The 27,443-nt window shown below is 35.3% G+C and overlaps 1 protein-coding gene across 2 annotated transcripts; it reads right to left on the bottom strand.

Moving 5' to 3' along the window:
• Positions 1 to 5,184: 5,184 nt before the first annotated feature.
• On the bottom strand, positions 5,185 to 14,679 carry LOC133299036 (protein PARALOG OF AIPP2-like). 2 transcript variants are annotated; one of them, XM_061498433.1, is made up of 12 exons: positions 14,514 to 14,679; positions 13,955 to 14,034; positions 12,229 to 13,232; positions 11,998 to 12,083; positions 11,800 to 11,894; positions 11,288 to 11,590; positions 10,650 to 11,138; positions 9,729 to 10,413; positions 9,381 to 9,611; positions 9,157 to 9,281; positions 7,511 to 7,758; positions 5,185 to 6,790 (listed from the first exon to the last, which is right to left on the bottom strand). In XM_061498433.1, the coding sequence occupies exons 3-12, from the start codon at positions 13,195 to 13,197 to the stop codon at positions 5,495 to 5,497; spliced, it is 4,527 nt and encodes a 1,508-aa protein (XP_061354417.1). In that variant the 5' UTR covers positions 13,198 to 13,232; positions 13,955 to 14,034; positions 14,514 to 14,679; the 3' UTR covers positions 5,185 to 5,494. The 2 variants fall into 2 exon arrangements, with proteins under 2 accessions (XP_061354417.1, XP_061354416.1); XM_061498432.1 differs by having other exon boundaries at positions 9,381 to 10,413.
• Between the last annotated feature and the right edge of the window lie 12,764 nt (positions 14,680 to 27,443).

The following is a 27,443-nucleotide window of genomic DNA, read 5'->3' as shown; positions in this document are numbered from 1 at the left end:
GCCCACACGACCACCTGATCCCCCTTGAGTCATAGCCTGGAAGATCAACTGTAGAGCGGAATTGCGACCGTTCGTGGTGCGTTGCTGCAGATCGTGAGGCTTGAGGAGGAGAACAGAACGTGAGAAATTGTCACGCTCGCTGCTTCATCTCAGGTAATCAAAGTGGTGTTCTTCATTCCTCATCACATCGGTGCGATGCGCTTCCGCGTTTCTGATGATATACCTTCAGATATATATCTAAAAGTTAAATTTCAGACGAATTATAATGATAAACTTGTTACTTTAGATTATTATTTTTTCTCTTTTTTGGCAAGATATGAAAAATAAATGTATTTAAGTTCATCATTTTATATGTGCGATTAACATGATATTTGCGATAACATGTCATATAGGATAGGAAGGTTCCATATTGCTGCATGATCACATGTCATACGTGCATATTTAATATTATGTCATTACCGACTAGTATGATAGTTTATGCCCGTAGTTTTTGATTTTAAATATTCCGGTAAAATAAAATTATGATTATTATGATTTTGGAAAAAAATAATCTAGATTAATGGTTATATTAATTTCTAAGAGAAGAATTATAATTCTCAGATGTGGAATTCATCTTCCTAAGGAGTGATCAAAGACTTCTAAGAAGGAAGAATGCATGAGCAAGATATCTTATGCTTTGGCAAAGGTAGACTCACGCATTTCATGTTGGGCGTTAAACCAGACATCTGTCACGCAGTGAGAGTAGTGAGATAGTACCATTTTGAACCTAGAGGAAGACTAGATTATTGTTAAGCACGTACTCAAGTATCTTTGGAGAACGAGAGATTATATGCTGGTATATTCTAGTGGGAGTCTTGAAAAGATGAGTTTTCAAAAATTCAGTTATTTCAAGTGGATATTGACTCAAGAAAATCAACCTCGAGCTATGAGTTTTTCACTAAACTCAGATAGCATTAGAGGTGGATCTTGCAGACCCAGTTACTAAGAGTTTGCCTGAACTTGTGTTCGAGAGGCATGTTACTTCTTTGGATCGTAGGAGGATCCCAGACTTGCTTTAAGCAACTGGGAGTTATTGGTTTCATTGTGCTCTTGGAGTAAGACGATGAAACAATAAAATAATTTTTTGAATTTCATAAATAAAGTTTTATTTATTTATTTTGCGCACTATTTACAAACATAAAGGTCCGGATCAAATTGTGGAGTATATGAGCATATGGATACGTTCATGGAGGACATGATCATAGGTTCTCACAATTGATGAATGCAACAACCGTTAAATAAAGTTGGGCACTTTATTCAGGCTGCAATATTTTATGAAATGATTTTGTCCGAATCATTGTAAAATATTGGTGTGAATTAACATTCACATTGAAAGGATCAAGGAGAGATTTGATTAAGGTTGTTTTTCTGTCATAAGGTATCAAATCTCCAGTTAACTATAGTTATGTGATTGCTCTTAATCCTGAGTTTATTATAAATAGGTAATCAAATAGTTTTCATTCTTTGATTTACCAACGAGTGAGGTTCGATCTATTGACGGCCAATAACTCGGTATTTTGGGAGTGAGATTATTTGATTATCGGTATTTATGAGATAAACAACATGGAATTTGTAGGTATGTCCCCTTGATATGTTTCGGTACTTGGATATTAAAGACACTGGCCAGTGCATGTAATCCATTAGAGAAACTATCATAGTCAAGGGAATAAATAATTGATTGAGTTACAGAAAACTTGTCAATCAATCATAGACATTCTACAAAGGGGCGATGCATATTCATGTTATAAAGGTCATTAATCTTGGAGTTCACGTTCGGGCTTTTAGTGGAGTAGCGCCGAATTAGATAATCTTTCAAAGATTATCAGGAGCCTTGATGAGTGACAAATGGTAGATCCCCAGGCTAGCTCGAGACAAGGGATGGGTTGTATAATCAGATGATGATAGCTTATGGGCTACATAGTCTTGGGTTTATGAACTCAAGTTTGTGTCCAAAAGAGCAAGTGGGAGATTGTTGGGTTTAATATGCTCATTTCACTTAAGCCCAATAGCTTTAGTGAGAGTGAGCCCAAAAAGACTAATTTCAACCCATGAAGCTTAGGGTTAGTCTTGGATTGGGCAGAGTATATAAACTCTTTTTTCTCTCTAGTGCCTCCAAGGGTTACAGACATCAGAAACACAAAGAGGCAGACGTTCATCATCTGAACGGTTGCCCACACGACCACCTGATCCCCCTCGAGTCATAGCCTGGAAGATCAACCGTAGAGCGGAATTGCGACCGTTCGTGGTGCGTTGCTGCAGATCGTGAGGCTTGAGGAGGAGAACAGAACGTGAGAAATTGTCACGCTCGCTGCTTCATCTCAGGTAATCAAAGCGGTGTTCTTCATTCCTCATCACATCGGTGCGATGCGCTTCCGCGTTTCTGATGATATACCTTCAGATATATATCTAAAAGTTAAATTTCAGACGAATTATAATGATAAACTTGTTACTTTAGATTATTTTTTTTTCTCTTTTTTGGCAAGATATGAAAAATAAATGTATTTAAGTTCATCATTTTAATGATGTAGAAATAAATATAAGCCTTCTTAAAAAAAATAGCATTTTGATCATAAGAAAATATAATAAAAATCCAGCATTTTGATCAAAGGAACTAACGTGGGTCTATGTTGAATTTTAGATGGACCAAGATTTTAATTAATTAGATCTATTTTGAATTTAAAGGAATCATAAGTCGACTTTTTTTAAGAAATTAAAAAGGACCCCATAATTTTTGTTGAAGACCTAAAAAATAATTTACTATTATTTCTAATATTGGAGAGGTCTCTTGGCACACATCATAATAAGCACGATCTGATAAACTAATACAATATATTATAATTTCGTTAGTTGTTTGGTGTGAATACTGTATTATGTAAGTTTATTTGTCCAGCCCGTTTTATATTTTAAAATAATGGATAATCAGATATTAGAAAGAGAAATTAAACTTAGATTAGGTTTTTATGCAGGTGGGGTGAGAGCATGTGTTCGAATCTCTCCAGTACCACCTTTGAGAGGGGTTTAAAGTCTTAATCCTAGACCCGCCCCGAATCAGATTGGTTGCGAAGCAATGAACCGATTGGAATATTTAAAAAAAAAAAAATTTAGGTTTTTATGAACAAGCACACTTCAAATCTTTCCCATTACAATATTACATATTATAGATTGCAAGAGCATCATATTAAGAAAACATAAGTCGTCTATGAATCCACAACAATAAATAACTAAGGATGTATTTCTGGTTAAGTGTATTTCTTTCACTACTATAACATAAAACCCAATATATATGGACAGGTCTGCAAAAACCAATTAAAAGGTCACTCTTCTGTCTCCCAATAGTGAGCACCATGAACCCAGTTCAATTGAGCAGGTGCTGGGTCATGCCGTCGCTGTTGAGGTCTAGGTCGCTGCCGAAACTGGGTCAGATTAGAACGCTAGTATAGTTCTATATCTTGAAGATAGTGATTTGACTAATGTTGAGGGCAGTTTCGTTGCTTGTATTGTTTTGGCCTTTTGCCCCCTTTATGTATTAAAAAAAAAATTGGCACTGTCTAAATTTTTTCTGACTCCAATACTAATGAATCTCTGACTCCCTGCTCGCCCATCATACACGATAAATGTTGCATTGAGACAGCACTTTTAGAACTTTAATTCATATCATTACCTCTTCGAGCACCTACACATCTTATATTACATATACCTACCTAATTCTAATTCTACAACAGTTCAATCACGAAAATTTGATTGACAATACTTTTGAAGAAAGAGACACTGAAATAAAATTGTTTGGGATTTCACTTAGGGGGCGTTTGTTACTGAGTTTTTTTTTTCGTTTCCCAGGAAAGTATGATCAGACAAATAATGAACCCATGTTTGGTAAAGCAAAAAAGAAAAAAATTCAGACTACAAATGTTTCCAGACAACCATATCATGTGCAATTTTTTGTACAACGTGCATAAGTGAAATTCCATAAATTAGATGGATCATTTTGTTGCCCGGAGAAGTAGAAATTGGGGCATGAATTTATTGACAAAATTAACCTTCATGAAAACAATGTGTCAACCAAACATATTGGTACAAATTTAAAGTGGGATTATTTTCGTAAAATAATCTCACATTCCCACTAATATTTCACAACCAACCAAACACACTCAGTAAAATTAATCATTAATTTCCGAGAAAATTTTAGCATACCAAACATCTTTTACTAACATTCCAGACCAAATATATTTCACACTACATTCCAGTAACAATTATTTTCCGGATTTAAAAAAATGTCTCCTCTCCCAAACACCCCCTTAATACACTTTCTAAATCAGTCGATGCTTTGGTAGGAATAATCTAGGTGGCGCGTTTAGTTTGCTTCAAGGAGACGATGATGCCAACTTGAGATCATATTATGAAAAATAATTATTTAAACAAGTGGTATTTTTATAAAAGTATTGTATTTTTATCATATTCAATTTTATACAATATATCAGTAAATATAAGATAATACTATTTTATATAAGGTTATATTACTCTTATGTAATAGGAGATATATTATCTCATGTTATAGATACAATCATGTAGTGGGTCTCATTATTTATTACAAGGGCTTTATACTTCTTCAGCCACTGTAGAACAATTTTTTTTGCAGCTGACTCAAGAAAAATGAGCCCCGCCCCTTTTAGAAAAATAAAACAAGAGAAAAGAAACGGCCCGGTTTTTAATGTGAGCGTAGCAGAAGAAGATGATTTTTGCAGTAACATAAGAAGCATTTTAGCCTTATTAAAAAGGAAAAAAGAAAAGAAAAGAGAAACACAAAAATCAATGAGTGTGTAAGAAGTTATATTATCTCATGCAACATAAAAATAATATAACCCTTTTATATAACACATTACTGTGCAGTGTTGAAATTTTATGAGACCATGTACCATCATATCTTATGGTATCATGTGTACCTATCCAACCTAACCATTATATTTTAACCTAATTTACTCCTTGAGCAAGTACTCGTAGGAGAATACATAATTATTTAGTTGCATAAAACAAAATTACATTTTGTGCCATATGCAAAATTTACCTGATGCTTATCTCTTAGTAATAATTTCATTCGACAGTCAATATAAAACTTGTTTAGTAAATTAGTACTTTATAATAATGGAAAAGACATACAATAGAGTCAGGAACAAAGGAAACCATGTCATAAAAATAGTCATCCGCAAGTTCCCAATAACATTTCTGAAATTATGCCGGCTTAGATTCTCTCTATATACAAACAGCCGTAACTGTGCATTGTGAAAACCATAAAAAACTAATATAAAAACATGTATTCGACAGAGGACGAAGTAAAAAAAAAAAAACCTTATTGACTCTTGTTGAGGGCAATGGCTCATTTGTATAGCGGCTGGATCATTCAAGATTGGCCATCCGGAACAAAGATAATTTACATAATTGGAAATATATAGGAGCAGATTTATTTGTCTGTGAATCTCCCAAAAAGGAACAACGAGGTATTCACACGGTGCCCATCAGGCAAAAGCTCTGCTTTTGAAGCAGCTTTTGAGTGTTCCTTGTTTGAAGATGGAACAGATAGAGAAAGGGAAAGAGATGCAGCAACACCATCATCCTCCTTCCCATCTGCCAAGCTATCTGGACGGTTATTTTTCCGGTCTACTGCCCCAACTAAGAAAGGCAGCATAGCCTTAGGCGCAGGCGGCGGCAGTGCTTTTGTTTCACCCCCTAAAGCTAACTCTAGATTCGGAATCCCATCTTGAAATCGGTCCTCAAACTCAGGAAGCCCTTTCAAAGACATGCTATTCAGCATCGATTGCGAGTCACTAATATTCTGTGTACCAATGGGAAAGAAGGTTCTTTCCATCGTTCCCAAGTCCTCACAGATGATTTTCTCATCACAAGCTTCTTCACATACTTTGTCCTCAACTGAAGAACAGGAACCGGGATTAGTGGCAAGAGGGGCAAAACTGTCATTAAAAGAGTCTCTACCTACAGTACTATAACATCCATAAATCCCACTGAAATCTGTCTTTAGCTTCTTGCTAGAACTTTCTCCATCTTTCAGTTTGCCATTTACCTCATTCCAAGGCATTTTCTGAGAACCAAATGCAGAAGCCTGCATAACTCTGTCTGAAAGATCAACATACTGAACTTCTTTATCACTGGATAGCTGCCAATTGATCCCTTCTACAGCCAGGTCCTCCTGAAAAGTTGCCTCCAAGTCAATATAGTGATCATCTTTTTTCGGTTTCTTCTTGAGCCATAGCTGATCTTCATTACCATCCATTTTCTCTAAAATTTTATCCTTACTTATATTGCTTGCAGCACTTGTTTCTTGATTTCCAACAGTTGCCTCCAAGTCAATATAGTGATCATCTTCCTGTTTCCTAGGCCTTAGCAGATATTCATCACTGTTCATTCTTTCTGAACTTTTATCCTTGCTAATATTGCTTGCAGCACTTCTTTCTTCATTGTAAATAGTTGCCTCCAAATCAATATAGTGACAATTTTCTTTCTGTTTCCTCGTAGGCCTTGGCTGGTCTTCATGACTGTTCATTCTCTCCAAAAAAATTTCCTTGCTAATATTGCTTGCAGCACCTCTTTCTTGACTGCCAACAGAAGGAATTGCCAAATATAAGGTGTTCTCTCGCTTGACAGAAATATGAGAATCAGTTTTTGTTTCCACAATCCCACTAGTACATACACTCGTTCCCATTGCTTCGGGAGGTTTAGAATGTTGCAGAACACTAGCTTTCTGCATAAAACGAGAACATCTTTCAAAAATTGGTAGCAAAGATAACACCTACTCTTCATAAAACAGGTTTCTAATTAGTGATCTCAAGGAAGGTATAGTTCACGACATAGCTTACAAGCAAAAAGAAGTGAGACAAATACAAGGGCATTCATTCTGGGATTTCATCCCAACACATTCAAGCTTTCACCTAAATGGTTTCGCCCCTACAGAAATGGTCAACCGGGTCTTATACCGGCATTACCTTACTATACGAATTCAACAACCCTGTTTATCTTCCCTTTCATATAAATATCAAGAATTGCTCACATCTTAATATTATTATGTAACCTCAAAGCTAAATTCATTTCAGACCACAAAAATAAGAAGTGAAGATATCTCATTGTGGGACCATCGAAGTCGAAAAAAATTGTACAAAGCAATCACAACGATCTATCTACGGAATCAAAATAGCACTTTCTAACTTAAATAGCATGGGGGACCATGATCAGATCACAATATTGACACCGCAATTCATGTAATAGATCTTCATCAAATTAAAAACAAGCTTTTAAATCCATCAAATTATGCATTTAAACCAGTGGATTTCATTTCTTGACATAACAGAGTACTGCTTGTTGGAACCCTTGATGTAGATTTGGTGTCGACTCTACTATCTAGCTTCTGTAAGTTTACTTGAGAACCAAAATGTGTCTGGTCATTGATATCGATATTCCTACTTACAGTAATCTGGCATTGGCCTACGGAAGTGGATGGGAGAACTGCATTGCATGCTTTATCACAATCAATTGATTCTTCGTCCATGCACTTTGGCAAACAGTGCATTTCAGACAGAGTCGCTACAACACTTGAAGAATTTTCCTCAACTGGCATCACATTCAAACTGGGAATACAAATCTTTTCTGCAGAATCTGAAAGACTGATCCTCCTCCCCCTAAATACGCCCCATAAGAAAAACAACATATTCCAGCCTGCCAAAAAAATAGGACTGTCAGCAATCTTAACATATGATAAGTGAATTAAACAAATTATTTTCTTATTAAAAAGAAAAGGATGATGAGTTTTGTAGCAACGGTAAGGTTTTTTTTTTTTTTTTTTACATGAAGGTCATAGGTTCGAGTATGGAAAATAGCATCTTGCAAAAATACAAGAGTAAGGCTGCGTAAAATCGTCACCCCTATCCTTGCAAAGTTGGAAAGCCTTGTGTACAGGGATTTGCCCAATTATTTTCTTATTAAAAAAACTAAAAATGTAGTTACATAGATGTACATTTAAAATTTCAATGACATAAATTGCAGGCTAGGCATAGTATATTCAACTGTCAAGGACCAACTCTACCAAAGGCATAAGTTATTAGATAAAGAATAAGGAATGGTTTTATATCTAACACACACTAACGCAAGAACTTTTTGAGCTTGAAGCGTGGACAATTCAAAGGCCACATATGTTGTTGAAATTTAACTTTTTAATAAAAAAAATGGAGGTAGCAAGAATCGAACTCATGACAACTTGGTCATAAAGACTTTGATTTACCAATTGATACAAATGTTGAGAGAACCACAATACAAAATCTAGCCCTTGTGGTGTGAGAACCCAAGGCCAACTCTAGAATTCCATACTTCCAATGTGGGACTCACGTCCCGTATCTTGAGATTAGATTCTATCATTCCACGATGCTGTGCAGCCTCAATGCACATGCAAGCTGACTGTGCAATAGTCTTTTGACTAGCATTGGGCAAACACTCCAACTCCAGGTTCACTATCCACGCTGCTCGTTTGCAACTAAGAGACATGGTGGAAGAATCTTATACCAATTGAGGACCAACTCTCCCAAAAGCTCAAGCTATTAGGGGAGAGCATATGAACGATTTTATGCTAATACCCACTAATGATCAAAAAGGGAACAAAAGATTGGCCTAAACTTGCACTAGTGAGAAATTAATGCCTACTGAATGCATGGTCAAATTATTGTTTTCAACTAAGTCCAAATTCAATATAAATCATCCTCATTTTTTGTAACCTTAATGAATTCCATCTATGTCTGACATCTTATAAAGCAATATATAGAATTAGAATCCACAATCAAAATGAAGGAGGACCACCACTCAGAAATATGATGCCCAAGAAACCATTACAAAAAGGACAATATAAAATCCACACTAGAACAGAACCATGCTACTCTTTGTAAGAGAGAATTCCCAAACCGTCTTCCCCAAGACATTTCAAAATTGCATATCAACTGAATATCGGCAGTCCATAACACTAATCTAGGCATAAACTTCAACACAAGCCTCAAACCCTTAAGTATCCACTTGTAAGTTGCTTACTATGTCGGATTTTTTGGCAAGAAGTATAGAATAATTCCTTACGCTGTAAATTTTCAGGAAGCTGATTGGATGGGAATATGAGAAGTTCAACACCATCAAAAATCCCTTTAAGTGCTAAATCATTTCTAATCATGTGATCCAATAGACCCTTGTAGTGTCTCTCATAGCTGTGTCAGAACATCATTAAAAAAGTCAATTATAACAACAAAGAAATATTTGCATTTCATAGCCTAATGTCAATATAAGAACGATATTCAGATACTTGCCTTTCGATATCTCTGGCAAAGAAGTAAAGAGCAATATTATCTTCTCTAACACCACCTTGAAGAAATTGTGAAGGCCACGTACTCAAGCGAGGAACTTCGTTGACAGGAACTTCGGGTGGAAACTTGTTCACTACCTCAAGAACCTTAGGAGAAGCACAAGAGGATAAATGTGCCTGAACTCCGGTACATAAGTCAGGAGGCTTTCCATTTCTATGCACTTCAAAGTCACCCCTGCATGCAAACAACAAAGCTTGTGTAGAACACGCATGAATACAAAACAAGAAAAGTAATACAGCAAGCGAAATCGAGAAGTAAAGACAAACTAGTTCATCAAAAGATGTTTCATACTGCCAGATGTATTCATATTCAGGAATGGCCAACATCTTCGAAAGAACACTTGACATTGCTTTATGAGACAAGGATCTCGCTACAGGCTTTCCAGCAGCAAGACCAATGGAATCCGACTTTCCTGGTTGGGAACAAAAATCAGTTCGACTAGAGTTCAGTTGCTTTAAATCATTGGCAGATGAGCATTTGGAAGAATCAGATGTAGAGTTCTCAAGGATTTCCTGTTGTTCATGTGTATCTTCAGCAGAGATACTATTCTTCAGTGTACTGGAAACCAACAATTGATCTTGCAAAGCGACTTCGCAATTCAACTCTGTGCCCAGTGTAGAAACCTCATCAGTTTGATTAGGCACTTCTTTCTTCTTGTATATTTCAGGCCTTCTAAGTAAAGCAGCCTGGATTGCAGCTTTCAATCTATTGCCTTTATGCATATCCTCTTTTGAACTACTAGAGGTAGTGGCAGATATTTCAGCACCAGATTCCTGTGTACTACCGGCTGTGCAACATTCCGGAGGATGGCCAAATTCTTTACATTTTTGACAGAATGAGCTTTTTGAAGCAGCGGGAACAACTGGCATTACACGATCACTAGAACTATCTCTGGTTTTCTCAACCTGATTTGCTGTCTCTCGTGATCGAGGCGGCACATCTTGTAGAGCTTCATCGACACTGGTTGAAGTTCTCTCTGTAAAAGTCAAAGAAAAATGAAATAAGAAAAAAACTTTGCAGGTAACACAGTCCCAAGCACAAAATCCACCACTGCAAGATGCGCCAACTGAAACTAAAACAAGGGAAAAATACATAGATGGATAGCTTTATTAAACTGAACCTAAAATATTAAGAGCAGCAAATAGACCACATAAAAAGAAGGTAAAATAAAATACAATAACAGGAATAATATGCTTCCAATTGAGATCACACCTGAACTATCTTGACGATCCAAACTTTTACGGCTTATATTACTTGTTGACTTTGCACTTAATTTTCCATCATGGTTAACCTTCAACTCTCGACTGTTGATAACTGTTGAAGGTTTAGGGGTATCACCACGTGGTGTAAGCCTCTGATCACCCTTAGGTGTGAAAAGAACAGAACTAGCCACAGGTCGATCATTCCTAGATGGAAATTTCCTATCAAATGAACCTGATTCTTTTAAATGTCTAGATCCTTTCAACTCTGATGCAGTTGCAGACTTAGGCGAAAGCATTTTAACTTTTGGTTCAGTCGCACTGGATCGGCCCAAACTTGAGGATTTGAATAACGTTGATTTGCTTGTCATCCGAGCAGGTGTCTCCATATTCTTAGAAGTTTTTTCATTAACCCCTTTTAGTTTTCGGGGAACAACTTCATCAACAAGTTTGACCTTTGGCTTGGAATTTATGTTGAATGATTTAGACTTCAACAGCATACCTATTCATATAAAAAAAATTGGCTTAAAATAAATGAAACCCAAGGAAACATGATACAAAATTGGCATGGAACCCAGCTGCTTAAAAGACGCAAAGGAAAAAATATAGAAAGTTGCAGCGAAGCACAACAGATGAAAGATAAATCCATACTCTTTGGAATTTGACCCTGAGGGCCAATGGAAGTAGAACGAGCAATCTCTGTGTCATCAACACCTGAGTGGTTATGAGTAGGCATCAGAAGAGCAGGTTTCGCTTTTAATTTATCTAAGCTCTTAAATGAAGATTCTCGTGACAGTGTAACTAATCTCTTGGGGCTTGATGCCTTGGGCAATCCTGTGCTTGATTCAAGAGCTTGTCTTTTTGCTGCTGGTGCTACTTCAATGTTATCAGAAAGCCTTTTGCCAGAGACTTGTGAAGTTGAACTAACTTCAAGGATTTTTTTTCCTTCAACATCTGAACCACAAAATTCAATTCCACATATATGTCAGCATACAGCCATAGATACAGATAATGGGTGCTTAAATGCTTATGCTACCCTCAAAATCAGAACATGTAAATTCAGTTTGTAGAAAGAATCATCTGCATAAGCTGATAGCGTATAAGGGTTGTTAGTCTGACCCCAGAACACCTTTTTTCAATATCATATACAACTTCACTCTTACCCAGCCTTTTATTTTCAGTCTCCTCTGCATCTTTGCATTCTTCACATAACCATTCCCCTTCAGGGACTTTCTCAAGCATTTCTTTCATGCAGTAGCTGATTCAAAGAAATAATTATGGAAAGACTATTTTAGTTAAAGAAATTTGCAAAAATATAATAGAAACTAGTAAGAAATAAGGTGAAAGTTTCTTATGCATACGTGTGCTCTGCACCATCACTGCACCTACTGCATATGGCAAGTAGATCCTCACGACCAGCATCTCCACAGATATCACACACCTTTATCTATTATCCAGTCAATGAAATCAGAAATGGAAGTTGAAGTTAAGCATCCCACAGACCCTATTAAATTCCACTCCTCCCATTTCCATTTCTATCTAGTTTCAGCAAAAAAATAAATTAACATGGAGAAAAGAGGAAAGATACTTACATCATGTTCCATGACATCAGATTCATCATTCTCATCTTCAGATTGAGGTTCCTGCTTGGCAGGTGATTTAACCAGTTCTTCAGCCTTCTCGTGTGGTCCATCATGAACTGAACATTTATGATCTTCATCTTTATCATCACAGACATCATTATCGGTATCTGCTTCTGTTTTTGGACATACTTTCAGTGAAACATTGGTAGTACCATCAATATGGCAATCCTTATTAGCAATAGATTTCTCCCCAGAAACAACAATAGGTTCCCTCTCTTTGGAAAATGATGAACTAGAATTCTTGATAGAGCATTCTGACAACTTTTCAGGAGTATGAGAACGCGAATCCCTTTCCACATGCTTTAAGCTTGGAATACCTGAGAGAGATTTACCACTTCGAGATTGTCCAAACAGGCTTTGTACCTTAGGTGAGCTATGACCAGTATCCTCATCTTTAGATGTTGGGATCTCAGACAAGCCAGACACATTAACAGAGGGAACACTTCCAGAACCTTCTGCCATTAAATGACTAACTGAAGCTGAACTACAAGATATATTTATTCCCTCTGCATTCCTTTGATAGCTATCATTCACTACATTAGGATCACTGGCTCTACTAATACACGAAGTGTTATCATCATGAACTTCTAAATACTTGGAATCCTGATACTTATTTGATGACATCTGTCTACTCTGGGCATTTTCAGATAGAGAACCATGACTTGAATTAGCACTGAGCATATTACTGGTTTCACTGAGAGCATGCTGCGAGCTTTCACAAGCTCTGCTCCTAAGAGAATATACATTACCCTCATCCATAGAATACTGATTATTAGCCTCCCCTACGCGACAGCTTTCATCTGAAAACTCTTCAGCCTTCGAACCCATAAGAGCATGGTTAAGATGCATGCAAGATGAACAAGGAGCTGAGCACACGTTACAAGTTCCCGATTCAAGTCTCATATCAGTGTTCTGCATCGTTTGACAAACTTCTTTCCAGATTCAGGTGATACCTAATCAAAACAAAGCATAAATTAAAAGAATGATGAAACCTTTGACTCACACTCTCACTAAGACTTTTTACAAGGTTAAGGATCCCTCCAATGTCAAAGTTTTACCATGTTACTCCATAGGAGTAGGACTAAGACACAAATGATTTATCACAAGTACAAAAGCCGCATCAAATTTTATCTTATTATATTTGTGAAACATGTCTTTGAAGTTCAGTAACTAGTATTCATCTTTTTCTATAAGATGTGGATATTGTGCCAACCATGGATTTACTCGGATATGTTGTAACATTTTCTCTAAGTACATTTGAAGATTTGGGCCCAAAAAAGGAGTGTATTTGAATATAATGTGATGTCATAATTTATAGCCAGATTTCTTATCCCTGCTGCTTTTACAAAACGGGATTATTGTTTAGGCTTGTGGATTTTAGCTAACGATTTCTTTATGAGGCTTTTTTGTCATGTACTCATGCATGCAGAGAATGGAGCACTCTCTTGAGCTAATAGTTATGTATTTAGAAACAGGGGCAAGAAGATGTATAAAAGGGAGTGATGAAAGATAGAAGTCACGCTTTTCAGTTTGACAGTCATGAGGGTCAGGAAATTCTCATTCTCCGGAGTTCGATCATGTGACTCAAATGCGGCTACAACTTCACAGCTTCAAAACAATAACAAGATAAAAAATGGATTGCAATAAAAGAAAAAAGGAACAGATTGTGAATTACCGTATTATCTCATCATGTTATCCTGAACTTCTTCGTGACTCTAACTTGAGGTCCTAGCATCTGGAAACTCCTCTTCTATACTGTTGTCATGCAAACAATACATCCAAATCACATCAACAAATATTGCCCCAACATTCTCCAGAAAAGCACATTCAAGTACTAATCCATGAAATACCTCTTTCAACCCATAATCTATTAGAGACTGCAATTTCTCAAGTGCTAATTGAAGTGTGCTAAAAGACCCCCCTCAAAAAATAAATAAATAAATAAATAGCAAAATAAAAATCCTCCAAGTCCCAAAACCCCTTCCACTGACAAAATCAAACCCTAACCCCCAACAACAAACTGAATTATCTCCCCCTATCAGAACGAAAAGTACCCAATTTTTCCAATATCCGTGTCAATTACACAACGAAGACAGTCCCAAGCAAAAAAGAAAATGACGCAACAAATCGATTAAAAAAATCTAAATTTGAATAATGAAATCAAAAACCCTAACTGGCAAAAATTCACATGCGTATAGGTTGAAAACCATATTGGTTGCATTGTAAACCCTTACCTTGCGTTGGGAAAAGAGAGCAAAGTGGGTCCTGTGATGTACGAAGAAATCTGCGTATTTGAATTTGTGGGGAATCAGAGTTATGAGTATATGTGACGACCACACCACCAAATGGGGATTCAGACGAAGGGTTCAGAGAACACCCACATGAGCATGCAAATGCAAATGCAAATTACACGCAGGCACAGGATCTCATTCAACACAATCTCTCTCTTTATTTATAGGGATTGTAGTAGAGAAATTATCTTATTTTGTGAGTGAGTGTAATATGAGAGATAAATTTTATGTAAAATAAGAGTATAATTTTCTTTATTTATAAACAATTAAATAAATTACTACATCAATTATATTAATTTTCTTCCCTTTTTTCTGCCCTCACTTTCTCTGTCTGTGATCTGAATAAAAAAAAAAAAAAAAAAATTATAAAAACTTGGAAATTGGTATTTTATTATTTTGTCATGAGATTCCAAATTCCATTTAACACAGCTGGCTTAAACTGCCCTCTCTAAAATTTCTCTGTTTTCCTCAAAAGAAAAAAAGAAAAAAAAATCTCTTTCACTGTGTACATATTTAAATGAAATTATTTAATTAATTCCAAAACCTTAAAAAAAATATTAAATTCCTGAGGGTCTTAAAAAAAAAAAAGAATGAAGGGTGCAGCTCGCGCGTGTGAAATGCAGCGACACGTGTGAGTTCATTGTGAACGAACGGGAAAGGTGTGCGCGAGTGAGGATGGCGTGGGTCAGCAGTAACGCCTAATTGGCATGCGTCCACGCCTCACATTTTCCCTAATCTTCTAAGTTACATCAATTAGTTTATTTTGCTTCATTCACCTTCCTTGAATTCATATTTTAATAAATGTTTTTAAAAAAATAAGCATAAAATTAACTAATTTTTTTAATAAAAATATATATTTCTGCATTAATACAGATAAGTTATCTGCATTTACTTTCAAAATAACATCGTTTTAAGATTGAAATATTAGAAAATTATAGTTATAAGTACTATAATAACTCTAAAATAAATTAAAATTACAAAAATACAATGATTTTCATCTCAAAATAACTTCGAATTGGACTTACTGCGGATAACTTATCTACAGTAACAGCAGAAAAAGCGAACTATTTTTTTAAGGAAAAAAGTATCTAATATTACTTTAGACAACTTTGTCTAATGTTCATCGAAACGACGTTGTTTTGAGGTTAAAAAAATTAAAAAATTAAAATGATAAAAACTATTATAACTCTGAAATAAATTAAAATTACAAAAACACCATGATTTCTGTCACAAAACGACGTCGTTTCGATGAACATTAAATAAAGTTATCTAAAGTAACTTTAGAAAAAATAAAACTTTTTTTAATAACAATTATCAATAAGTTTGTCTAAAACTCATAACAAAAACATCATCAGGAAAAACATTAAATTAAAATTGAATCTCATATATATACGCATATATATAGTAACTCCATTAATGACTTTTAAATTAATTAATGCTTCGTTTCATAATTTTATCTTAAACCTATAATATATTTTTGAAAATATATATATAAAAACAAATGCAAATTATTATATCATATATTTAAGAATATCAAGCTAATCTAACATTTCATATTATCTATATATTCATTTTAATTTTTTTCCCCTAAAATATGCCTTTACATTAAATTAAAAGCGAATAAAAAAGTTTCAAATCTATACCCACATATCTCAAAACTGCTACTTCTTTTTGTATCCTTATCTCGTCCATCTCTTTCTTCTTCCAAAGACCAAAAGCTCCCTAATATATTAACTCGACAACTCGTAATATAATTGTATCAGTAATTTAAAAAAAAAATTATCAATCTGCCAGTAATTATTAAGATAATATCATTGTTGAAGGAAATTATTATACTTTTGAAAAGGGATAGACATTGAGTGTAGTCTGATAATAAGTAAAATTAACATGCCTATTTACGAGGATAGATATATTATATTATATTATATTAAAAATATGGCACATGTGAACACTCCATTTAGATCAGGACTCTTTTATTATTATTTATTGATAATAATAATTTTATTATTATCGTTATTTATTTAAATAATAATATAAAATTTAAAAAAGTAAAAGAAAATTGGAGAATGAAATAGGAGAAATTGCAATTTGTCCTCAAAAAGGTTCAATCATAATGACAGATAAAATACGGAAAGGGAATATAATTTACTCATTTTAGTCGTTGTTACTTCTTCTATTCTTGTTTATTTTTATTTTTATTTTTTTATATATATTCTTCTATTCTTATTTTGAATCAGAGCGAAATTGAACCAATTAACTTTCCTTTTTAATTTGATTTGATTTGAAAGTTTGAAATTTTTTCATTCTCTTTTGATCTAGATCAAGCTGAACCAATCAGGGTAGTGTGCGAATCGAGTAACTTTTCTTCATATTAATTTAATTCAAATTTATTTATTTATTTTCTCAATTTTCTTCTAATGAGGGGAAGAAGACAAAAACTTGATTTAGAAAAAAGTGATGGAGTGGTCTCACATATTAAAAGGGAGATACGTAAGGTCGGCCAATGAAAATAAAGAACAAAGCAAGAAACATGTTCACCAAGGAATGAGCAACTAAGGCAAAAGCAAACTCCGATTTGAGTGCATTGAGAATTTATAAATCCTTTTACTTTCTTTATTCTTAAATCCTTTGATTTTTGTATTGTAATTATAAATCATTTGTTAAATAATCATGATGATTTAATATGTTTGATTCAATTATTTGTCAAAAAAAAAAACTAAAATAGATTTGTTTTTGTTGTGAAAAGAACGGTGAATAGATGGAATCAACTCAAACTCAATAAAAGAAATTACAAGATACATATAAAGAGAGTAAGAGAGAAGAAGTTAGAAATTGTATTATTCATTGTATAAGAATATAAGTCCTACCACTAGTACCACCTAGTATGGTGGTAGCTCAATTGACGCAAGGGAGCTGTGTAGGTGGGGTGAGAGCATGTGTTCGAATCCCCCTAGTACCACCTTTGGGAGGGGTTTAAAGCTTTAATCCTGGACCCGCCCCGAATCGGATTAAACCGATTGGAATATTTCCAAAAAAAAGAATATAAGTCCTACCACTTCTATATATAGATGAAGGTAGAGGAAGAACACAAGCTCTTTATCTATCCCAGATGTTACAATATATTTAATCTCCCATAAAATGTATTAATGCCCATTTGTAACACTCCCCTTTGGACAATACGATGCTAAATCTATGTCTCGTTAAAATCTTGCTAGAATAATCCAATGGAAAAAAAATCAGCGAAAGAAAAAGAGTACATGATATATGCTATCAAGCATTGCATAATATGCCTTATTAAAAACCTTTAGCTAAGAAAAACTTTGTGGAAAAAAAATTAGCAAAAAAAAGGAATACAAATTTATACCTTCAGGGTCCCATCCTTCAAGGATTATAATAATTAATTTGCTCCCATGATGAAAGTAACTTCTTAATTTTAGGCATACCTATTTCATATACAAGTTTCTCAAATATGGAAGTAAGTAAGGATTTAGTGAATAAATCTGCAAGATTATCACTAGAGTGGACCTGATGGATATTTATTTCACCCTTCTTTCGGAGTTCATGTGGGTAAAAGAATTGTAGAGAAATATGTTTAGTCTTATCACTTTTAATATATACATCGCTCATTTGTGCAATGCAAGTTGCATGATCCTCAAAAAGAATAGTGAGGGAATTATTAATTATAGGTAAACCACATGAAACATTAATGTGTTCTTTCAAAGATCTTAACCAAGCACATTCTCGAGCAGTTTCATACAATTTGCAATAATCTCAAAGTGATTTGAAAAAATAGTAATTAGACTTTGTTTTAGAAACTTCCATGAGATTGCAGTACCTCCACAAAGGAAAACATATCAAGTCTGTGATTTAGCATTATGTGGATCAAACATATAGCCATCATCAGAATATCCCACCAATGTAAAATTCCTATCTCGTGGATAGAATAAACCAAGATTAATAGAACCTTGAAGATAACGAAATATATGTTTAACCCTATTATAATGTCTTCTGGTTAGTGTAACACTATGACTAGCTAGAACAATAATTGCAAATGTGATATTAAGCCTGGTGCAATTTGTAAGGTATATTAGTGCTCATATAGCGCTAAGATAAGGAACTTCAGGTCTTAATCCTTCTTTGTTAACGTCTTTAGGTTTAAATGGATTTTATCCACTTCTAGTAAACGAACTATCCATAGGGTACTTAGAGGGTGACACTTGTCCATATAAAATTTTCCCAAGATCCTTTTTACATAGTTAGACTGATGCAAGAAAATTCCTTTGGGGAGATTCTTAATTTGTAGCCCAAGACAATAATAGGTTTGACCTCAGTCTTTCATTTCAAATTTTCTTTTTAGACAGGAATGAGCTTATTCAACCTCCTTTTGAGTTTCGACTATATTCAGGTCATCCACATACACCGATACAATAGCAAAGCCATTAAGAGATTTCTTAATAAACACACAAGGGCAAATCTCATTGTTCAGATACCTTTAGGAGGTAATATTTCAACTGGTTCTACCACATATGTCCGGATTGTTTAATATCATACAATGATCTTTGCAGCTTAATACTGAACATACTGCGATTTTCATTCTTGTTCATATTGGGTATGTGGAAACCTTAAGAGACTTTCATATAAATGTCACTGTCAAGTGACCCATATAAATATGCAGTCATGGCATCCATTAATTGCATCTCAAGGTACATACTTACTGCTAGGGGTGTTCATCAACCGATCCAAACCGATTCAAACCGCGGTAACCGAACCGAAAAATCGATAACCGAATAAACCGAAAAACCGAAAATCGAAAAAAGTCCGCAAATTATAATTGGATTGGATCGGTTTTTGGATGGGTTGATGAAAACCGATCCAATCCAAACCGATCCAATATATTAATTCCCCTCTACCTACTTGGGTTTTTCCCTAATCATAGCCCAAAATTTTCTAAACCCAAGACCCATTAATCCATCAACTAAACCCTAGAAAAAATCTAGTAACATCTCATCAATAAAATTTTATCTTTGTAAACCTTCACATCTCATTGCCCAAAAAAAAAATTATATTATAGTTTTACTAATGCTTTTGTATTTCAAAAAATAAATAAATTACAAAGCCAATATATACAAAGATGTAATTTGCACAATAATCAAGAAATAAATTTTGGGATTTCAAAAAACCGAAAACCGAAAACCGATCCAATCCAAACCAAAAAATATTGGATTAGATTGGATCAGATTTGAACAAAAATTCAAACCGAATGGATGATTATATGATCAAACCGAAAGAATTGGATCAAATAATTTTTGCTTTCAAAACCGATCCAATCCAGACCGCGAACACCCCTACTTACTGCCATAATTGTAATATTCAAAAAAATAAAATAAATAAATTTGACGCCATTAGCGCCAACATTGGCGCTAATGGCGCCAATTGTGGTGCCAAGAGACCAAAGAAGACCAAAAAAAAAAAGGGGGCCGACACGAGTAGCGTCAAAATGACGCCTTTAGCCCCAAAGCGGAGCCTTTTGCGCCAAAGTGGCGCCTGATAGCAACGCCGTTCGCGTCAATTTTACGCGAAGCGCGTAAACGTAAATATATATATGTTTACGTATATGTAAAATAATAATAATGATGATGATAATAATAATAATAAAAAGAAATAAGTAATTAAAAATTAAGATAAATGTATATAATATTTAATATATAATATATTAATAATAAAATAAATAATACTAATAATAATATAATAATTGATAAAAATAAGAATATGTATAAATATATTACATAAACTAAATAAAACGTATTATGTAAACGTGGAGGCACCTGAAGACGGCTTACGAAATTTTTCTAGAAACTGATAACGTGGATAGTTATTATCTCAATAGCAATCATTACTTAGTTACGATTTAACTAGTTCGTTCGAATCTAATTAGAACGTAAGCAAGTCTCCTCGTATATATATATATATATATATATATATATATATATATCGCTGTCCATAAGAAGAAAGAGAAAACAGCGAAGAAAAGAGAAAAAAGATAGAGATCAGTGAAAAGTGAAAGAGCGAGAGAGAAAGACAGATCAACAGAAAAAAGAAGAAGAAGGAAAGCGACGAGACAGAAGGTAATATTGGGGGATGAAAAACATTCTCTCATTTTCAATCATTTTGCGAAAATGATGTTTAACCTTAATACCTCTGTCATCTTACCAAACTCTTTTCTTTATATATTATTCTAGTTGAGTGTATTCTTTGATGTTATTCTTTTGCAAGTATATTGGTTTTCTTTAAAATTTCATTTCTTTAATATTCTTGAATTTATTTGTTACAGTAGTTTAGTTTTTGATTTCATTCTTCTACGGTTCCTTCATTTTCTTTTAAATTTGGTTTCTGATTGCTAAGTTGGGTCGTTATTTGGTACCAAATAATTACAAAGAGAATGTGTAAATTTAACTGATGAAGACTGCTATGAACTGAACCACAGAGTTTGGGTTCAAACGATTATAGGGTAAGGGACGCCTTATCGTGGTTTGAGCTCCTCCACAATAAATCTTTCATATGCAGAAGACCACAAAGTTGAAAAATTATTTAGCTTCAGTTAAATATTACACAATGTATTATTTATTATATTATTTTATTTTATTAAATTATCTGAGAGAATGGTATTTTCTGTTATTACGGCTGGAAATGGTTATAGTTAGAAAACCTCAATATTACTGAGAATTTTCTCACGTGTGTTTGTTTTGTGCTAACCTTTCCAGAAATTAATAATGCCTACTCTAAGCTTAGCACGTGAAGGATGGAGTATCAATATTTACTCTTATGAGGACCGTATGGAGTTTTATATCGTAGTAGGAAATCAAGGAGCTGCTTCGATATTCTATGCTGATAGTGTGGAGACCTACACCTATAGGCTATATTAGGATAAGACTTTTGTATTGTATAATTATGTGATGACAGTATGTAAGATATAACCTGAAGTGATGTAGTAATATTTAGTAGACTGTAGGACCTATGTAAAATAACTCCTTTTTGTATCTGACGTAACAATATATATAAAGTAATGTTGGTGGATGTTTATATAATTTTTTTTACTGTTATTATTATCAATGTGTATTAATTAAACAACATTAACTCCTTTCCATCTTATTTCTCACTGACGATGCCTAAAGTGAAAACATATATATAAGAAAACATGTAATATTCCTTACAAAAGTATTTATTAAGGCATGTTACAATAATGATCAAGTAACAGAACCTAATACCATCCATTATGGGATAATAAGTGACGTCATAATTAATACTGGGTTTTTGCAAAAATTCTTGTGCAACTAATCTTACTTTATAGTGTACCATTTCATTATGTTCATTACATTTCCTTACAAACACCTATTTATATCCTACAGGGATAATATTTTTAGGTGTTCAAACAATAAGTCAAAAAATGCTATGTTTATTAAGTGAGATTAGTTCTACTTTAATTGTCTCCTTCCATTTATTGCAGTCTGAAAACTTCTGGAATTCTTGAATGATTCCAGTCCAAAAATGCGGATCAATTTCGAGTTCATGGATTAACACATAACACAACACAAATTTTTTTAGAATCAATTTTACCAACACAAACATGACATGAATTTGAGAATGAGTCAACTCAGATACAGATTTTTAGTATCTTGTTAGTGGGTAGTGTTAAAAGTTGCTACGCCTAGCCGCCCCTTGACTGTACTGGAAGTAGACTAGTGGAATAATTAATAAAACCGTAAATATATTAAAAAAATAAGTAGTTAAAATATGAATGACTTGTTGTTAGAAAATAATAATAATTAGAATTTAAGGCCATTACAGTGTTTGGCTTCGTGGAGGTATGACGTATTCATATCATATCATACATCAACAATAGATATTGTATCATCCCATCACCATTGCATCACATCACAAGATGATCGATCATAATCAAATATATTTGTAATTAATCTGAATTGAAAATTTGGAGAATAAATATTCTCATGTAATTCATTCTATACTGAAATGAGCATAAGCAAATATTGCCCAAAAATTATCTTGGTTCAGAATTTTCCACTTTCCAAAGAATATTAATCCAAAAATTGGTATTTTGATTTGGCAGTAGTCCATATGTTGCTATTACTGAAACAATATCAACCCGCTCCCCAATGATCACTTTTAGCACCAGATGTTCAATCAGCTATGCAGAGGCCTATAGAAACAGTGAATAACCTCTATCAACTATCAAACAAATTCAAATGCACCTATATAAAAGATGGGTTAATAGTTTGTTATGTTACAGTACAAACTTTTATTTTTTCCGGAGAAATAGCAAAAGTTCCATCCACCATTTTTCTTTTATTTTTTTTTAAAAAATTTGATAGACCCCACATTTATTTATTTGTGCAGGAAAATTGAAATTTTATCATGTACCATGACAAACTTTTAACCCATAAAAAATATGAACTTATTAGTTTTGTGGCATGATATACCTTTGGGGCCTCGGAAACTATACAATCAACGAGGAAGTATCTTTCCTGTTCCACATATATACTAATAAACGAGGGAGTATATTAATCACAAATAATTTTGTCCAAATTTTAACATAAGAATGCACTAGCTTAATTATATTCTTAATGTTGGATGTTAATGTCAAACTCCCTTAAAAAAAATAAAAAATAAAAATCCCAAATGTATTTGAAGTACAGTCTAGTGTTTTTCCTTTTAATTAACAATAACTTTCTTGGCAAACGAGCATTTTCTAACAAAGTTTTCCAATTTTCCACATCCTTATTTAGTTTTGGCCAATAGTATTGCACCTTTATATTACTTGTTGCCCAATAGTACTCATTTCCTTTGGAATAAATGTTTCTCATCCACCACATTCCAAATAGTATTAAAGGCTTAGTACATCATATGTTAAAATTGGAAAGAAAGAAAAAAATCCATCCACACTGTAGCGGGCTTAAGAGGAACCAGACCCAAAAGGAAGGTGCAGAAGCCCAAATACTTGGAGGAGTATGAGATGGGAGTCAGGAAGCCCACTCCTTGATTCCAGTAGCAATTAGTTGTTTATTTGAAATCTAGTTATCTGATTAATGGTTTAGCTTATTTTACGGGTTGTTATCTTCTTGGCTTATCTGGTTGTTTTTGTTCCGTGGAAGTAGTATAGGATTAGGATTCTGCTTGATTTTATTATCTCTAGTGTTAGTTGCTGATTGCTTTAATTTCCTATATAATTCAGAAAATGAATGGAATAAACATGATTTATTTGATTCCCAAATTCTCTCTTAATTTTTCTCTCCCTTCTCTATTCCCTGCTTCTTTCCTTTCTCCACGATCTCTTCTTAAATTTACTTCCTTCATTGGTGCTTTCATCTGATCTCATCCTTCTCATGGCAGACAACACACGTCTTGGTAATTTAAGTCAACGGATTGATTCCATGGAGCAACAACTACAGGCAGCCGAACGGGTTAGAGAGCAACAATTTCTTGGTCTACAAGAGTCACACACCCAATTGAAAGAGGCGCAGGAACAACAATTTCTTCTGTTAAATCAGAACTTGAACAAACTGCTAGAAAATCAACAAGGAACTGCAAGTTCAAACCATTCAGCCTCCGGAATATTGGGTCATGGCCCGATACGAATAGCAAACAATTCCAATGATCAGAATCACTACAAGCAGCACAAAGCCACCTTTCCCAGGTTTGCAGAGGGGGATCCCTCGGACTGGGTATTCAGTGCCAATCGGTATTTTGACTATTATAATATTCCAGAACAAGAACGTTTGTTGTTAGCTTCCTTCAACCTAGATAAACCAGCATCTACGTGGTTCCAAGGATTATTCAATGACGGGCTACTACCAAGTTGGACAGCATTTGTCACAGCATTGCAGCAGCGATTTGGTCCCTCTGAATTTGATGACCCAGCAGTGGCTCTTGCCAATTTGCAACAACAAGGTACCGTTAGTGCCTTTCAATCTGCTTTTGAAGCACTAGCTAGCCGCGTCCCCGGACTATCACCAACATTGCGTCGTGCACTATTTATTGCGGGCCTAAAGCCACATATTCGCCGCGCAGTACAAACTCAAAGACCACGAGACGCACATTCAGCATTCTCTTTGGCTAAGGTGTACGAAGATCACTTTGCTGACACAAACACCATGGCAAAACCTATCAGACAGTGGCCCCCTAGACCACCATTACAACCACCTTTCTCTACCACTAACCCAAATCAACCAACTCCTTTTTCTAGAAATCAGCCTCAAACCTCCACCCTTCCTATTAAGCGCCTTACCCCAGCTGAAATACAGGCAAAAAGAGAGAAAAATTTATGCTACAACTGTGACGAACGTTATGTGTTCGGTCACAAATGCAAAGGAAAAGCAGCATTGTTATACTTTGAGGGCACAGACGAGGACGATCCTCCCTTGATCCCAGCTGACACTACACAGGATTCACCAGATCCACCAGTCACAGAATCCTTCTCGGAGATAAGTTTACATGCCTTATTCGGAAATTTCTCATCTAGGTCCTTCCGTTTGACAGGTTGCATAAAGGGAAAACCAGTACAAGTGCTGATTGATGGCGGGAGCACACATAACTTTATTACTGAACGCATGGCTTCCCATGCAGGTCTCATTTTGCAAGCCATCACGCCATTTAATGTCCAAGTTGGTAATGGTGAAGGCCTTTCTTGCACTGCAATGTGTAGCAATGTCCCACTGATGCTCCAAAAGCACACATTCACATTGGATTTATTTGTACTCGACCTTAAAGGAGCTGATGTAGTTCTTGGAGTACAATGGCTGGCTACCTTGGGGCCCATAATAACAGACTACGCAGAGCTCTTGATGACATTTACTCACAATGGCGCTTCTATTGAACTACAAGGAGACCCACCCAACCTTCCAATGCCAATTTCCTCATCCACACTGGGTAAACTTATGTCCCTTGACACTATAGCATCATGCCTTATGTGCTTCGCCACCACTTCTGTGAATTCATCATCCCTTGTTGACCACATCGCTCCCATAACTCATCCCATACCTGATATTCAATCCTTACTCAAGCAGTACGATATGGTTTTCTCCACACCATCCACCCTACCACCCGATCGTACCCATAACCATCACATTAACCTACTGCCTAACTCCAAACCTGTACAAGTACGACCATACCGTTATCCCCACTTTCAAAAAAATGAAATAGAAAAACTATGTAAAGAGATGTTGGATGCAGGAGTCATTAGACCGAGTCAATCTCCTTTTAGCTCTCCAGTTTTGCTAGTGAAAAAGAAGGACGGCACATGGCGATTTTGTGTGGACTATCGGGCTTTAAACTCAATTACAGTAAAGGATAAATTCCCAATCCCCACTGTCGATGAGCTTTTAGATGAATTACATGGCGCCACGGTTTTCTCCAAATTGGACCTTCGTTCCGGATACCACCAAATCAAAATGCACTCTGCTGACATCCATAAAACAGCATTCCGAACACATCACGGGCACTTTGAATTTCTTGTTATGCCGTTTGGATTGTCGAATGCCCCATCCACCTTTCAGGCTACAATGAATGAGGTGTTTGCAAAGTTCCTCAGACGTTTCGTCGTCATATTCTTCGATGACATCCTTGTCTTCAGCTCAACAATACCAGATCATGTGGTTCACCTTCAACAAGTCCTGGACACCCTCCGTGCCCACTGTCTGTATGCTAAGATCTCTAAATGCTCCTTTGCTACAGATACGGTGCATTTTCTGGGCCATATTGTGTCAGCGAAAGGGGTATCACCTGACCCAGAAAAAGTTCAAGCGGTTAAGGAATGGCCACACCTTCATCCACAACTCAGGTTAGGGCTTTCCTAGGTCTATCCGGGTATTACCGCCGCTTTATTCGTGAATATGCTAAAATTGCTGCCCCACTCACGGACCTACTGACCAAAGGAAAATTCAAATGGAATGAAGAAGCTGCTAAGGCGTTTGCAATGCTGAAACAGAAATTAATTGAGGCTCCTATCTTAGTACTACCAAATTTTAATATCCCATTTGTTATTGAAACAGATGCTTCAGGTATTGGTATCGGGGCAGTTTTACTACAAGAAGGACGTGCTGTGGCTTATTTTAGTAGCAAATTATCTAAACGGATGCAACAACAATCTACTTATATCCGTGAGATGTTCGCAATCACCTCAGCCGTAGCCAAGTGGCGCCAATATCTCCTAGGGTCTCAGTTCATCATCCGAACGGACCATAAGAGCCTCCATAATCTGATGTCCCAAACCATTCAGACACCAGAACAACAATTATTCTTAGCCAAATTGTTGGGTTATAATTACACGATTACATTTAAATCTGGTAAGTCGAACGCTGCCGCTGATGGTCTCTCACGAAAGTTTGAAGGGGATGTTGGATTCCCTATAGCTCACCTCACCGCCCTCACAGCGCCTCACTCAGATTATTCTTCTTTATTACAGTCAGAGTTACAACAGGATCCCTACACTTCTACAATTATTAAAGGGTTACAGTCATCCACAAATAAAAACCCACATTGGGAACAAAAAAATGGGCTACTTCTACATAGAGGGAGAGTCTTCTTGCCAACTGGATCCGCAATGATTCCCAAACTCTTGGTTGAATTTCATTGTTCTCCAATCGGTGGCCACGCTGGAATACATAGGACCTTATCTCGCCTCTGCACTTTTTACACATGGAAAAATGTCAGAAAAGATGTTCAAAAATTTATCCAGCAGTGTGATACATGTCAAAAGGTTAAACCTGACAATCACTCACCTTATGGGTTGCTTCAGCCTCTGCAACCACCTGCAGCAATCTGGTCCGAGCTATCTTTAGATTTCATCACGCATCTTCCTCA

Source organism: Gastrolobium bilobum, unplaced genomic scaffold, assembly GCF_033153095.1.
Source record: "Gastrolobium bilobum isolate Gb01-03AN ecotype WA unplaced genomic scaffold, APGP_CSIRO_Gbil_v1 utg500, whole genome shotgun sequence".
Taxonomy (NCBI): domain Eukaryota; kingdom Viridiplantae; phylum Streptophyta; class Magnoliopsida; order Fabales; family Fabaceae; genus Gastrolobium; species Gastrolobium bilobum.
This window is presented reverse-complemented; position numbering and strand designations above follow the sequence as displayed.